At 36.1% G+C, this 16629-nt stretch overlaps 1 protein-coding gene across 1 annotated transcript in view; it reads left to right on the top strand.

Moving 5' to 3' along the window:
- Positions 1 to 16629, top strand: part of pde6a (phosphodiesterase 6A, cGMP-specific, rod, alpha) — a 28769-nt gene that overhangs the window by 9954 nt on the left and 2186 nt on the right. Inside the window, exons 12-21 of the mRNA NM_001007160.2 lie at positions 87 to 233; positions 4360 to 4467; positions 5046 to 5155; positions 7261 to 7348; positions 7521 to 7621; positions 10866 to 10973; positions 11130 to 11193; positions 13935 to 14009; positions 14380 to 14463; positions 15776 to 15941. Of these exons, the coding sequence (NP_001007161.1) occupies positions 87 to 233; positions 4360 to 4467; positions 5046 to 5155; positions 7261 to 7348; positions 7521 to 7621; positions 10866 to 10973; positions 11130 to 11193; positions 13935 to 14009; positions 14380 to 14463; positions 15776 to 15941 (1051 nt within the window). The remainder of the gene's footprint in view (positions 1 to 86; positions 234 to 4359; positions 4468 to 5045; positions 5156 to 7260; positions 7349 to 7520; positions 7622 to 10865; positions 10974 to 11129; positions 11194 to 13934; positions 14010 to 14379; positions 14464 to 15775; positions 15942 to 16629) is intronic.

The raw sequence follows: 16629 nt of genomic DNA, 5'->3' as shown, positions 1-16629 counted from the left end.
AAAGCACACACAAACACGCGCTAATGATGTTTGGTTTATAGTCTTGTTGTTTTATTGCTGTTTTCATGCTGTTTTTTTCTCTATAGAATGAAGTGCTGCCAGACTCTGAAGAATCTGAGATCTTTGAGTTTCACTTCTGTGACTTTGAATTCAGTGAACTGGACCTCGTGAAGTGTGGCATCAAGATGTACTATGAGCTGGGAGTGGTAGACAAGTTCCATATTCCACGGGAGGTGAGCAACAATATTTTTTAAAGATTATGAGAGATCTTACTTGCTACCAAATCCCCTGGTGCCATTTTATTTATTTATTTACTTACTTACTTACTTAAATATATATATTTAGAATAGCCAAAACTTAATTTTAATGATTTTTTCTTTTTTAAGGCACTTTTTTTTAGGGATTTGTTTTCATTAAAATATCCAAAAACCATTATAATATTCATTCATTCATTATTTTACTTTGGCTTAGTCCCTTATTTATCAGGGGTCACCACAGCAGAATGAACCGCCACCTATTCCAGCATATCTTTTATGCAGTGAATACCCTTCCTTCTTGCTGTGAAGTGGCAGTGTTAACCATTGAGCCACCGTTCCACCCACCATTAGAACTGTGTTATATAATTTGCTGACTTGTGTACTTACCCAAAAATCTGAGAAATAAGCCATTTTAAAAATAGACCGGGAACACAAACGCCAATGGCACTTTACTATTTTGTGTGTTTTAATAAATTTCATAAAGCAGCATTATAACAAAAACCTAAAAAAGATTACTTTTATAAAACAACGACACACAACTGGAAAAACCGGATGTGGTCAACTGTGGCATAATAACAGCTTTTCTGTTTTTGTGGCACTCGTCTCTCTTGAGCAATTACCTCGGCAGTCTCATTGCACTTCGACAGCTTTCAGCCTTACTCTGCTTAATACTACCATGTGATAATGATTATCATAATTGAATACTTGTCATCCATGAACATGATTTTCAGCAGGATTCACATGGGATGTGATAAACTCCCATGATTCCTCGCTCAGTCACGGCATCATCAAATTACACCTTTGTTTGCTGCTTTCTAAAACTGCATACTGTGCCCTTATATAAAACATAATAAAGTAACGCTTTACTTGAAGGGGTGTTCATAAGACTCTCGTGAACGTTTTATAATCATGACATGAATGGGAATGAGATTGTATGCATGCTTATGACTGTTTTTAAGTGTCACTTGCTCAATTGTCATTTTAAATGCAAAAATGTCATTGTTTTTGTATAACAACTTGACATAAACCATAGATATTTGGACATCAACAATCACAACCACAAGAAGTCTTCATCATTGTCATGACAACTTGACTTTACCAAGACATCATAACTTGTCATAAGTCTGTCATGAACATGATTTTCATGAGGCATCATAGGGTTATTTATAGTGGTTTTATTCTAATCATGTTTATGACAGATTTATGACAAATTTTGTTGTCTTGGTAATGTGAATGTGTCATGACAGACAAAAACGGGTATGTTGTGTGATTTGTTTGTCAAATTGTCATGACAAACAATAGCTACATTTCCAACCACCTTTTTTTATGTGCATTTTGGATATGCACATAAAAAAACGGTTGATGGAAACGGCAAGATGCGCATAAACTTTGAAAATGCACATAAAAAACGTGTATAACTGAGAAGGATAACATTTTTGTTCAAAAAGAAAAGATGTGCATAAACTACGATTTAAACTATGTTGGACTATTTCTCACTTCCCTTAGTCCACCCCAATTCAGTAATCGGTCAGGTGTCAATGAATCAAAAGCGAATGTGTATGAATGTATAAATGAATGTATAAAGCGAAGATCAGGATCCTGGGCTTTTGAAGAATTGTCAACCAAGCAGTCTGGATGTCCAAAAGCTCTCGAACTCTTTGGCCTCCGTGCTTTTATCCATCAGCAGTGTCAGATCTCCTTTGCCACTCCTCCGAGCAGTTAATCCCAATCTCTGTTGTTGCCATCAGCTGTTCTCAGGCAGAATCATCTCTTAAAGGTCTATGTGGTCTGCACACAGAGATACATACACACAACAGTACAAAAGATGATGCAACTCGGTGCTGCATCTACCCACATCTGCTTTTCCTCCTAGCCCTGTCTATAAACTCTTGACCTGTGTATGCACCCGTCTAGAGGAAGCCCCTCTGCAGCTCTGTCTCCAGCCAACACCTACACATAGCTCTTGTGGTTTTAGCAGTTAGTTAGAAACACATTATAACAGGGGTTAAGTAAAAATACTCTGTATCAGGAAAAATGGTTAGACATCATCATATCTGACAAAAACACATATAGTAAAGAATGAACAGTGAGGCAAATGGGAGTATATTCCTCTAATAACAAAAATACATAAAAAAAAAAGATTGATTAGTAAGACAATAAAACAATATTTTTCTCATCTGCTCCAGTTCTCCTTTCTGTATAGAAAAGTCACACATCACAGCTGCAACCCAGACAGGGACTTTCTGCAGGACTTCTTTGTTATAGATTTAGTTATTTAACATTATAGGGGTGGAAAGTTCATGTCTCATTCTAAGGTCAAACAGAATGTCTCATCATATCACTGCATGGACTCATTAGATTATTATGGTTCAAGCAAACACATATACATATGCATAATAAGCATGAGCATGCATATATAAAACAAACGAAGCATTAGACTGTAATTTTATTCCTTCAAAACACTTTAACTGAACAAATTCCTGAACGTGTATTAACAAGGGTCATGTGATTTTGTTATAAAAGATCATGTGATGGTGAAAATTTATGTGAATAAACAAACCAGCAGGCTGAGCACATTGTAAAACATCTGAAATGTTGTTTTGATCATTCTAAAATGCCTTAACCATTTCAGTATTAGTATTATAATATTAATGACCTCCAGAATCAAGAGCGTCTGTGCTTCCCGTCTCATGACTTCAAACGCCACACCGCATTTACTACGTGTCAGGATTGCCTTCTGAGTCGCAAGTTATCTATTAAAAGAGAAAAAGATTCATGCAGCTTCTACTGCAGCACATTCTGTTTTTACAGTTGATATTTAGCGCCAGATAATCAGGAAATTGTGATTTTTTTCGGTTTGACTCATTGGATGGAAACGCTGCTTGATTTGCACCTTTTACGTGATAATCCAGTTTGGCACATTAAGTTAATTTGCATTTTTGCATGGAAACATAGCTGATGTCACTTTTGTTTTTAAAATGTCATAAGCGTCAAGGTTTTAGGAAGGATGAGGGAGCGAGGACTTAATTGCAACAAATAATGGGTTTTATTAATATTAAAGTACAAATAAAGCAAAAAGGCAAAACAAACTACCCCGAGGGGGAAAACACAAATAATACAAATAAACAAACCAACTTGACTGGGCAGGCAAGACAAGGCAGGGCTGGACATAGCAGGACAGGGAAAGATCGACGACGAACTGGCACAGGACAGCAGACATGAGGGGGTTATAAACTGTAGGAAATTAACACACAAACAGATGAACATAATTAACTAATAATAGGTTAACAAGGAGGGTGGGACTATACAATAGACGGGAGAGCACATGACACAAAGAGACAACACAAGCCATGCGCTCACATAAAACAAGACTAGAACATGCAGCCAATGAGATAAATCATTAACTGCGTGTTCATAACAACACAAGCACGCGGTGCATGTAAACACGCACCACGTGCTAAACACAACACCAACAGAAGACTGAACGCAAGACACGAGTACACGATGAATGAAAACACTCACCGTGCACTCACAAATGCAGCGTGCATGTTTCATCCCAGCGCCGACCAAAACCAAAAACAACTACACTGAGACGCTGGGAATGAAACACCACGCTGCAGATAGACGAAAACACAAACACGAGTACAAAATCGTGCGCGTCCGAGGTACGCAGAGCCGACGTGGCCGCATCAAGCGGGAGCGCGCACACTCTGCATACACCCATGACGGCGCACGCGCACACAGAGACACACAATGACAGAAACAGGACAAGACAGAACTAGTGTTCGAGCTCTGCCACCAAAACAAGAACTTACAAGACCAGAGTGGCAGAACCCTGACAATAAGTGACCGAATGACACTTAATGACTGTTATAAGCATGTATAAAATCTCATTCGCATTTATGACGTGTCAAGTCATGATTATAAATGTTTAATGTCTTATGAACACCCCCCTTCAAATAAAGTGTTACTTTAATAATATGTTAAATTCTAAAGCCTATGATGATTTGAAGTCTTTAAATGTATTTTGCATTATAAATAAACTTTCATCATGATTTCCACAGTGCCTTTTATGAAAACATGAAACAATTTGTTTTTCTAGACTCTGGTGCGTTTTGTGTATTCTGTCAGCAAAGGCTACAGGAAGATTACCTACCACAACTGGAGGCATGGCTTCAACGTTGGCCAGACCATGTTTACACTGCTTATGGTAGGAGAAAACCCTTACACAATGACATTACAAACGTTTCCATTCTAGACTCTATTAAGGCAGCTCTCAAAAAAACTCCTCATCTCAGCTATGAGGCTTCATCTTGCTCATCATTGACTAGTCAGACCTTGCCATTTACACTAACAAACATGAAAAATGTTTGAACAAGCTTGTTAGCCTTGTAACTGGGCATTTGATAAATTTACCCTAATGGTTGGTTGTGTGCTGGATTCATGGATCTTTATAAGAAAACTTGTTTAATGATACAGCCCACCTCTAGCACATATTCTCTGAAATGGCAGACGGCCCCTTCAAATTAATCAGTGAAGTGTAAACCTGCTCCTGGTTAAGTCATGTGTAATCACAGTGATCTGGCCGTTCGTCAGGAAGGAAGGAGTGTTGGAAGGCCGCAAGAAACGCAAGCCAGGCTGCTAATGAGCCTTTCTCAGCACTACTCCCATGCTTCACAGAGTCTAATGAGCCCTCACTAGTCAGCATTAAGCTCTACAAGAGCAGGGTGTGTGTGTTGAGGATGCTCCAACTTGAAGCCTATTAAACCAGTTGTAATGTTATTTCAGACAGGTGACCTGAAGCGTTACTATACGGACCTGGAGGCGATGGCGATGGTGACCGCTGGACTCTGTCATGATATTGACCACCGTGGCACTAACAACCTCTACCAGATGAAGTATGCACTCATTACTGTCAATGTCCTACTGTTCTTAGTATTGAAAAATGTATATGTGTAACATAGTTCAGAAATACTGGGTGAAGGCATTCGCACTTTTAAATCACCACCAGGGGTGTCACACACATATTTTTGGAGGCTGCCTCACATCTGTAAAGTAAAAAAGCCTTTCTAACAACTGGTAAATGAATCATTCATACATTTCAATGTAAACTATTTATTTATTAATTTATATAGATGTACAGCAAGTTTTGTGAGGGCATTTTAGTTTACCGTGCAGACAGACAGGAGTTTCAATCTTAGCTGAATTGTAAATTATATAATGGATTATATTTATATTTGCTTAAGGATAACAATAATTGAAATGATAATTTGCTTAATGTTTTTGTACCTTGGTGGTTTCTCTTGTGGATCAAATAAATATGAACACTACTACCAGCAGTAGGGGGTGACAAGTCGCTGGCTCACTAAATCAGGGCCCTATCATACACTCAGCGCAATAAGACGCAAAACATGTTCGGCGCAATTCGTTGCTATTTTCAAACCAGCGCAACAATAATTTTCATGTTTTGCACCTACATAAATATAAAAACCACTGCTTCAATGCCTTCTTCGTCTTTGAGGGCTTTTTTCAGTTTATTCATGACAATTTGCATTTGTATAATGTTATTATTATAAGTAGTAGTAATAGTAGTATTTATTATATGCATATTTATATTTGCTCAGGTTTTTGAGCACACTTAATTATTGTTGTTCATTTATTAGTTTGCTGAAAATTCGAACAAAATTTTGAAATATTTTTCAAACAAATCTTTGTACTCAACAAAAAAAAAAAATATGTAGGCTGATGGATGTCTTCAGTGGAGTGCGTATAACACTATTTTCTTATCCATGAAGGTAAAGGAGTAAAGTAAAGAGTAAGTGAAGAGAAAGAAAAAGTAAAGAGGCCGAATGGAGGAGGCTTATTCTTTATCCTCGTACTGCAGATGGTCTATTTAACTGTTTTCTCACTAGCGAAGCATTCAGTTTTTCCATTTACAAAGTCCAGCATGTAAATTGCAAATGCACTATGGTGCGACACAACTGACTTTTAAAAGGAATGGAAGGTGAGACTCTGAATGGTTTAATGCATGTTATGCACAAAACACACCCAGAACTCATTAAGAAAATAAGCACAACCCTGTTAGACCATGCCTCCTAAAAATAGCAAAAGTAGATTCAGGCATGCCCTTAATACTTTTGAACCACACGCTTTACACTTTGCACCTAGATCTTTAAAATAGAGCCCTTTATGATTCAAACATATGCCGGCATAGTTGATGGTTCATTCCACTGTGGCAACCTCTGATAAATCAGGGACTAAGCTGAAAGAAAATAAATGAATGAATGAAACACAAATGGCTCTTTGTAAATGGATCATTCACTCATTTATATCATTCAAAACACAATTGGCTCTTTGACAATAGATAATTGGATCATTGATTCAAAAAAGAAAAAAGATTAATTCTGGAATGAAACATTGTGGTGTTGCTGTGAGATGCACAATTTTTTTACAAACAGTACAATGTTCTGATCTGCCAACAAAAAATTTTCTAAACAAAGCCAGAGCAGAAAATTGCACAATATTGTGTGTAAAGTGATAATCACATAATATTAAGTTGACAATTAGTTTGATTTCTTTTTAAAATCAGTATTACATTTCTATCATGCACACTTACTTGCATTCAGGAAAATTGCATTCTTGCTTGTGAGATGATGTCACTTTCAAATGCTTTTTCACCTAATAATGCCAGCTTGCACATTGATGAAAAGTTTGTCCACCTCAACCAAATATGCATTTGTTTTATTAACCTATCAAAATTATTGTATGGTCATCTTTGTAAAAGTGACATGTATAGAATGAAATGAGAGTTGGTAGAGGATGGCTGTAAAAATACACTTTTCAAACTCAGCACTTACATTTGAGTAATTTTTCATGTTAAATGACCATGTTAAATTCATGCAAAATAATGTATTAGATTGCAGTTTGCTTATTTGAATATATATTTTATGGGAAGTGTGACCTTCTGGGTTTTGAGAATTGCTTTCTCTGATTATTTTGACAGATCTGGGAATCCACTAGCAAAGCTGCATGGTTCCTCCATTCTCGAGAGGCACCATCTGGAATTTGGAAAAACTCTGCTTAGAGACGAGGTAATGCCAAAATTAATTACATTTTAGGGATTTTTCAAACGGTGTCAGCTATGATTATCTTTTTGAACTCTGCAGACTATTGAGAATGTGCATCTAGTTGATAAGCTCCATAAATAACTGCCTCCTCACTCACAGCCAGCATTTTCCTCACGGAAATAATTTGTTTTCCAAGGCCTTAAATATCTACCAGAATCTGAACAGAAGACAGCACGAAACCGTCATCCATTTGATGGACATTGCTATCATCGCAACAGACTTGGCCTTGTATTTCAAGTAAGAAATTTATTTTTCAACCCTGTGGGATGTACTTTGATTTCGTGAATCATTTATTCAGAGTTAGCCTTGCAGTTAGAGGCGGTTAGAGCTGCATAATGATTAAGACCCTGTTTACACCTTGTATTAAGATGCATTTTGTTCAGTTGGCTCACCAGTAGATGAGAGAACCACATTCCTATTAACACCTACTGTTTTAATCCATCACATTAGTGCACTTTTTCCAATTTCCTGATATTTTAAAAGGGTACGTGGGTGTGTAAATAGTATTTTTCACATTTTTCTATAGTGTATTTTGAAATGACCTTGCACAGTCTTTTAGAAATGCAAAAGAAAAACAAGAGAAAAAAAGATATGAAGTGCAGCATCTTTCAATTACTAGCATTTTCATTCAACACCAAGAGATTCACTTGAGCAGATACCTTGTATATTAAATATTTAATGAGAAATGTGACAAAATGGCAGCAGGATTCTTTGTGTTCCCTCTTGAATTCATTGTTTGCTTGTTTTCACCACTTCAGTTTTTCTCGTCATGCTCTAATTTGCTTGCTGAACTGAAGCTTAATGGGAAATCACACCTAACTAATTAGCCAAACAAATCCTCGCTGATGACCTGACATTGGCTGATAGCCCACTGACAGCTTGGTGTGTCAAGGTCTTTAGAATCCGGACTGTTCAGAGATTATTGTGATTTTTGTATATATTTTTCACCTTCAAATAGACCTGTCACAAAATCTATTTTTGTTGTGCGAGATATGTCGCCAAAATGTATTGCAATAAACAATATTATTGTCATTTTAAGTCCACTTTGACACTGTAATAGCATCATGCATGTACACTCTTCAAAAGAACACTCATTTTATTTTTAAGAATATTTCATTTAATCATAGTAATTTTGACAATTTCATAATTAGGCATTGAAAACAGAATGTGAAAACCTATTTTCTAAACAAATAAACAATAAACATAAATGTTAAGAAAAATGTCCAACATAAAAAAATCATCTAGAAAAAAAAGTAATAGATCCTTTTGTACTAAAGTGTTTTTAACCATACTGATACTGACACCTCCAATAGAGATAGAGAGGCTGTGAAATCAGTAAAATTGTGGCTAGAGTTGTTTTTTATGTATGGGCAATTTATATTGCATCACCAACAATTATTGAGGACATTTATATGTGTTGTGTGATAAGTCGATAAATTGATTATTGTGACAGGACTATCTACTCTAGAAATCCACTCTAACTAGCATGCCTTAACGACATGCCCCATGATGTTTGCGAGAAATTGGGTCAGTAAGCAGAGAGTATATTTTTTGTAGTTTTTACTTTTATATTTTAGATTATGCTGGGTTCAAGGGTGCTAGAACTTCTTGAAAATGCTTTGTGTTGCTTTTGTAATAATTTGTCTTGCCTAATAATAATAATAATAATAATAATAATTAAGGATTTAAATACAATAAAAGTATATGCTTTTACTTAAATTGAAAACACTGGAGTCTGTGCAAGTGCCTATAGCGCATGTTTTTATCTGTGCCCTTTATGATTAAAATTAAAATACATTTAAGATCAAAGGTGATATTTTTAAGATGCAAGTAAATTATATTTAAGAGAATAAATGATTATTCAATGTTGTGTTTGTGGCCAACATACCATCAACATTTTTCTTAGAATACTACACTCACCAGCCACTTTATTAGGTACACTCGTCTAGCTGCTCATTAACGCATATGTCTAATTGCATGGTAGCAACTGAATGCATTTAGGTGTGTTGACATGTTCAAGACGATCTGCTGCAGTTCAATTCAAGCATCAGAATGGGGGTGAAATGTGATTTAAGTGACTTTGAGCGTGGCATGGTTGTTTGTGCCAGAAGGGCTGGGCTGAGTATTTGAGAAACTACTGATCTACTGCAATTTTCATGCACAACCATCTCTAGAGTTTACTCAGAATTGTTCGAAAAACAGAAAATATCCAGTGAGCGGCAGTTCTGGGGGCGCAAATACATTGTTGATGCTAGAGGTCAGAGAAGAATGGCCAGACTGGTTCAGCATAATAGATAGGCAACAGTAGTTCAAATAACCACTTGTTTCAACCGAGTTATGCAATAAAGCATCTCTTAACGCAAAACACGTCAAACCTTGAGGTGGATGTGTTACTGCAGCAAAAGACCACACCGAGTGCCACTCCTGTCAGCTAAGAACAGGAAACTGAGGCTAAAATTCACACAGGCTCACCAATATTGGACAATAGAATATTGGAAAATCGTTGCCTGGTCTCATAAGTCTTGATTTTTGCAGAATTTGGCATCAACAACATGAAAGCATGGATCCATCCTGCCTTGTATCAACGGTTCAGACTGCTGGTGGTGGTGTAATGGTGTGGGGGATATTTTTTTTTTGACCATTTATTTGACCATTTATGTGAAGCTGCTTTGACACAATCTACATTGTAAAAGCGCTATACAAATAAAGCTGAATTGAATTGAATTGAATTGAATATTTTCTTGGTACATTAGTTGAGCATCATGTCAACACCACAGCCTTCCTGAGTATTGTTGCTGACCCTGTCCATCCCATTATGACCACAGTGTACCCATTTTCTGATGGCTACTTCAAGCAGGAGAATGTGCCATGTCATAAAGCCTGATTTAATTAATTAAAATAAGTTTAATCTACTCAAATGGCCTCCACAGTCACCAGAACTCAATCCAATAGAGCATCCTTGGGATGTAGTGGAACGGGAGATTCACATCATGGATGTGCAGCCAACAAATCTGCAGCAACTGTATGATGCTATCATGTCAATATGGACCAAAATCTCTGAGAAATATTTCCAGTACCTTGTTGAATCTATGCCATGAAGGATTAAGGCAGTTCTGAAGGCAAAAGGGACTCAACCTGGTACTAGTAAGGTGTACCCAAATTGTGGCCGGTGATTGTATTATATACTATAGAATAAATAACAACTAGCATCACATATAATGGGATGAAAAATGTATATGTATTAGCCATAGTTTTCCAAATTTGACTTTGGTAAAGGTGTAAGAACCCTGATTATAAAAGCAATCTGGTCAAATGGATTTTCAGTTACCTCTGGACGTGGTCAGAAGTAGTTATTATTCTCAAAAACCCATTTGTCCCTATATTTAGTGTTGTCCATTTGTGATTACGTTGCCAAAAAACACCTAAAACCAAATCTCACAGGCCCTAACATTAAGTATCTACTTGTGATGTTCTTCCACAGGAAAAGGACCATGTTTCAGAAGATTGTGGATCAGTCTAAGACCTACGACAGCTGGGACAGTTGGACCAAATACATGATGTTGGAAACCACTCGGAAAGAGATTGTCATGTGAGAAAAGAACCTAATATTACCCATAAAATCTGTTGGGCCAATAAGCTGATTTATATACCTGCAAAAGATAATATGCGGCGACCAGCATTTGGTGCCATTTAGGGTTCATAAATATGAATTGACTGCATGGTGTTTTGGTTTTCCTCACCGCAGGGCTATGATGATGACTGCCTGTGATTTGTCAGCCATCGCCAAGCCATGGGAGATTCAGAGCAAGGTTAGATATTCCTAATGCATAATGCAGTGTCACACACACAAGGCCTGATACTACAGCAATATATTCAAACATGTAGGGTAGCCAAGGGTGTGACTGCATAGGAAAATGAAATCGCTGGGCTCTCAAGCCGGCATAATGAGTTTGAAGCCCTATTCATATGGTAATGTAGCCATGGATGGGTTGTTTACATTCATTGTTTAACACTCATTATTATATGCATTTCACAGCAGACGGCACTGTAGATCATTTCACATACCTGGTGCTGGATGCCATGCATTTTTAAAAAACGAACAGTGCTTGAGCAATTTTTTTGGTAATGATATTATTATATTCATGGAAGTAGATCTAAGAACAATGGCGGTTGAGCCAAATTTCATAGCTGCAAATGGGACGTGTGCCAGATCTCTCTCAGAGGAAATTATGTAGCGATTTCTGCTTCTTGTTTAAGGCAAGACACTGCTTGTGAAAAGGGTAATACAATTATCTAATAGTATTGCAATACTTCCTCAATTTATTGATTACATTAGGAATGGAAAAAAACATATATGTATTAATGAGATAGTTCACCCAAAAATGTAATTATGTTATCTTTTACAAGTCCCTCCACTTGTTCCAAACTTGTTTGAGTTCACATTTGTTTTGCTGAGCACAGAAGATATTTTAAAGAAAGCTGAACACATGTAGCCATTGATATTATTTTATATTATTAGCTGAGGTTTTCAGCTTTCTTCAATATATCTTCTTTTGTGTTAAACACAAAAAAGAAACTCATAAAAGTTTAAAACCATTTAAGGGTGCATAAATATTGTGTACATTTTAATTTTAGGTGAACTGTCCCATTAAGTTCTAAATCTAAAATGTTTTTTAAATATGCTAATGATTATTTTCTGGTATATGTGATAGTAATTAGTGTTCACAGACTGAGCACTGAATAAATAAACTGTTGCAAGCTATTAGATAAAATATGGATGAACATATATAAACATATCCCTCTATAAAAACCTTGTTGAATAAAACAATTGCTAAACGCTGAATTTGAGGAAAAGAACTGCCTTGTTGTTTTTGATCAAATTTGACAATGGAAACATTTATAATTGTATTCCTGGTGTCTGTTTTTTGTACCCTACTTAAATGCTCTAAGATAATTTGGCAGATCCTGGATCTTTTAATCTTGATAACTGATTTTTGGCTAATTTGGTTTTTAATACAAGTTTGTGAATCAGATTGAAATGTCTGGATGAATTGATCTGAGATCGCAGAGTGTGGTATGAAGGACAGATCTCTCAATCCTCAAAATCACGATCAGCATTGCAACAATTGGCTGACGGCACAGCAGCGAAATGACATCATCTGATTAATATTCAATTATCCCTGTTAGCAAAATTATATAAAACGCTTAGTAAACTGTTTATTAAAGCGGTGGAATGTAATTTTAAGGCCTGGTTGTGTTAATAAGATGCAAAGAAATGTGTGCTCATGTTTCACTTAAAGGAAATGTGTTATTTTTTCATTAATCTCACTTTGATTATGAACAGCTACTCAACTAACATGAAAACGACTGTTATATTTCCTAGTTCCTCTAAAAGGCCCGTCCTAAAGTGACTCTGTTTGGTCATGTGTCATAATGTGCTGCGATTCGTGGATCAGCTCCATTAAGTCAGTCAACCTCATGCCCGCTCTCTAAAATAAAATCTGACAAGTGTCTGCAACGAGTGAAAATGGGGTGCGGCTCCTTTAAGAGAGTTTGCCATTGTGTGTGTGTGTTTATCTGTGTGCGTGTGTATACTATGAACTAAAACAGAGCTAAAATATCAATGGAGTGGCTTCACAACAACTTGGGGAATGTCCTTGAGTGGCCCAGCAAGAACCCAGATCTCAGTCATCTCTGGAGAGATCTGAAAATGGCTGTACACCGTCGCTTACCATCCAACCTGGTAGAGCTTGAGAGGTACTGGGCAAAAATTCCCAAAGACAGGTGTGCCAAGCTTATTCAAAAAGACTTGAGGCTGTAATTGCTGCCAAAGGTGCATCAACAAAATATTGAGCGAAGGCTGTATTACTTATGTATATGTGATTTTTCAGGTTTTTTTTATTTTTAATAAATTCATATTGTCATTATTTTGTATGGTATGTAGAATGTTGAGGAAATAAATAAATTTAATTAATTTTGGAATAAGGCTGTAACATAAAAAAAATGTGGAACAAGTGAAGCACTATGAATACTTTCTGGATGCACTGTATATATACAGTTTTTTTTTTTTTTTTTACCATTTTACAATTTTCCCCAGTGTATGTAATCTATAGGTGACTACTTTGAGGAAACATCAGCATTCAGTACATACTTTCAGTATTACCATTGCCTGAAAAGACCCAACCTAATCCTGTTTATATGAAATAAGCCTGCTCCCACACAGGTTTGAGCTACTAAACCTGTAGCTATAACAACAACTCTTGGATAAGTTTTGAAGAAGCTAATTCAGCTAATGAAGCAATCCACTTCTGAAGAACAGACCACAGATGTTTTGTTTACATCAGACTGAAAAAAATACTCTTTTTGAAAAGCCCAGAATCTCTGGCAGTTGCATGGAAGGTTTACCTGCAGTGTCTCATCTATAATACATATTTGAAATCTTGTTCCACATAAAATCCATGTTCACATCTCTCCAAATGCATCTATAAAGATCATAACCATAAATCTAAGCTTATTATTGACTGAGGCTACTTTTTGCTCTATCCTCTAGGTGGCGCTGTCTGTTGCTGCTGAATTCTGGGAACAGGGTGACCTGGAGAGGACAGTGCTGGAGCAGCAGCCCATTGTGAGAGATTGCATGGAATGAAGGGGGGGTAGGAGGGAACAAAAAAAAAGGAGTAAGAATGAAAAGTTCCCATGGGTCATGTCGTGATGTACTGCCTATTATGCGGTGCAGTGAATCAGAAAGAGCGGTCACAATGGCCCAGTCAAACAGACCACTTCCAAGCCCTCAGTTTTCCTCATTCATGATAGGAATTGTGAAATATCAACTATTGAAGAAAAAAGCCAACCAAATGCTAAAACATAACATAAATATTTCTACTTTATTCGAAATTGATCTTCAGAACTCCTATGTGTAATGGTGGTTTTTTGCATTGGTAGCTAGTGTGTTTTCATATTGATACAGAATTAAGTACACGATGTTTCTTCTCCAGCCCATGATGGACCGGAACAAGGCGGAGGAACTTCCCAAACTGCAGTGTGGTTTTATTGATTTCGTCTGTTCTTTCGTTTACAAGGTGAGGTCCTCCATTTCGATTAGCAAACAAAACGACATATGAGGCTTCATTGATCTACCCTTCTAAATGTTCACAGGATCCAGACGAGAGTCCATCAGGAAGCAGATACATAATCATGAGCAGAAAAAAAACAGTGCTGGTCTTGATCAGTTGTCGGTGTACTTGAATTTTATTGACTGAGAATGTCAGAATGCGTCAGATGAGTAGGGATGGATTAGGGAAATTTTTTCAAGCATAAAAAAACAACTATTATTTTATTTGAAATATTTACATACCATTCAAAGCATTCACAAATTTGAGTTTTTCAATATTAGCCTATAATATAATGATAGGATGTGCAAGGGATGTGCAAACATCTATGCTAACAGATAAATCATTCCTAGAATTTCCTAGATTTTTTGATCGAATATGGATCTGGACATTCTACAACTTTCTTGCAGCTGTAGATTAATATTTGAAGGTTAATTTTATTATAAAGTCATATTTCTTTTTTTATTATTATTTTTTTATTTTATTTGTAAAATATGAATCTCACAGTGTTTTTCATGCAATTGTTCTATCAGTGTAAATACATTCATGTCACCTCTAAGCTGCATTAAAAGTTCTAGATCCAGAAAGTATTGTTATATTGTAACTATATTGAAATGTAAACCTAAGGATCAACTTGATTGATTTTCTCTCCTACTATACAGTATTGCTAAGTTTTGTTGTGGTTTGATAAATGTAATTAAAGGGTCAGTTCACCTTAAAATAAAAATTGTCATAATTTTCCCTCATGTTATTCCGAGCTTTAATAATTTCTTTCATATTTGTGACAGAATCTTTTTTTATATAAGATCTGGAATATACACATATGTTTTTTTTTACTAAATGTCATTTTGAAAGTCATTAAGTAGGTTCATTTTGACTTTATTTACGTATAAACATTGAACTTCAAACTCAAACAAAAGCTTAACATTGGTTCTTGTAGAAATCCTTCAAAAACATTTTGAAGTGTCAAAGTTTTGGGTGAGTAGACTTTCAAATGTGCACCATAAATCCCTCTGATTGATGAAAAAAATCTACATTTGTAGTTTGAAGATACATTTCATTTAGATTTTAAATGTAATGGTAAATAAAAAGTAACAGAATTTTCATTTTGAGGTGAACTAGCCCTTTAAATGAGTTGTTTACATTAAAATTGATCTTATGACCACTAAAAATGCTTAGACTAGCCTTTAAAATGTAATAACATCTAGTATGTCTGAAATTCCTCAACGTTTGAACCCACCAACATGACTCCCTCTTGACTGACTGCTCATCCCTCTTGCAGGAGTTTTCTCGCTTCCATGTGGAGATCACACCAATGCTGGAGCGTCTGCTGAACAACAGAAAAGAATGGAACGCACTGAAGGAAATACATGAGGCCAAAGTAGCCAAGCTGGATGAGGCCAAAAAGGCTAAAGAAGAAGCACATGCTAACTCAGATCATAAACAAGGTAAAGGATCAATCAAGCAGTGTTTCATTGTCTGTTGAAGGAATAGTTCACCACTAAATAACATTTAATTAATTATTTACAAGTTGTATATTAAGAGATATTCTGTGGAACACAAAAGAAGATGCTTTGAACAATATTCACGCTGCTCTTTTACAGCATGATAAAAAAGACTTTTGGGAAATTACTATGGTGGCTAAGAGAACTTAATGTGCTTCAATTTAGGAAAACACATGCAATTGCAAAAAACGCCAGCAAACTAAGAAAAGATCTTCATCTGTTTGACAACACATATTTAAAAAACATGCAGAATTTTCCCACAAAACAAACAAATGAATAAAATGCGCTACGCTTTCTCACAACACAAACAGTTCGTGATGGGAAGTTTGGATCATTTTACTGACTTAGATCTTTGAGTCTTGTTAATTGAGATGAATGAATCTTTATTTCATTCATTTCACCACAATATTATTAAAATGTTACGAGTTGCTTCCAAGCTCATCTACAACTAGCCCAAACGTTGATCACACTACAGTCAAGTCGTAACTAAAATGCTGGAAGAAAGAGAAAATAATAATTTATTATTTACCTGGTCTTTAGTCTATGAATTTATCAGCTCACCTCTTCTGGCAGGTCTTTAAAATTAAGTAGTTCGTTCAGGTCACACTGATAGAGCCATAAACCTAACCAA

The sequence above is a fragment of the Danio rerio genome, chromosome 14 (assembly GCF_049306965.1).
Source record: "Danio rerio strain Tuebingen ecotype United States chromosome 14, GRCz12tu, whole genome shotgun sequence".
Classification (NCBI taxonomy): Eukaryota; Metazoa; Chordata; class Actinopteri; order Cypriniformes; family Danionidae; genus Danio; species Danio rerio.
This window is presented reverse-complemented; position numbering and strand designations above follow the sequence as displayed.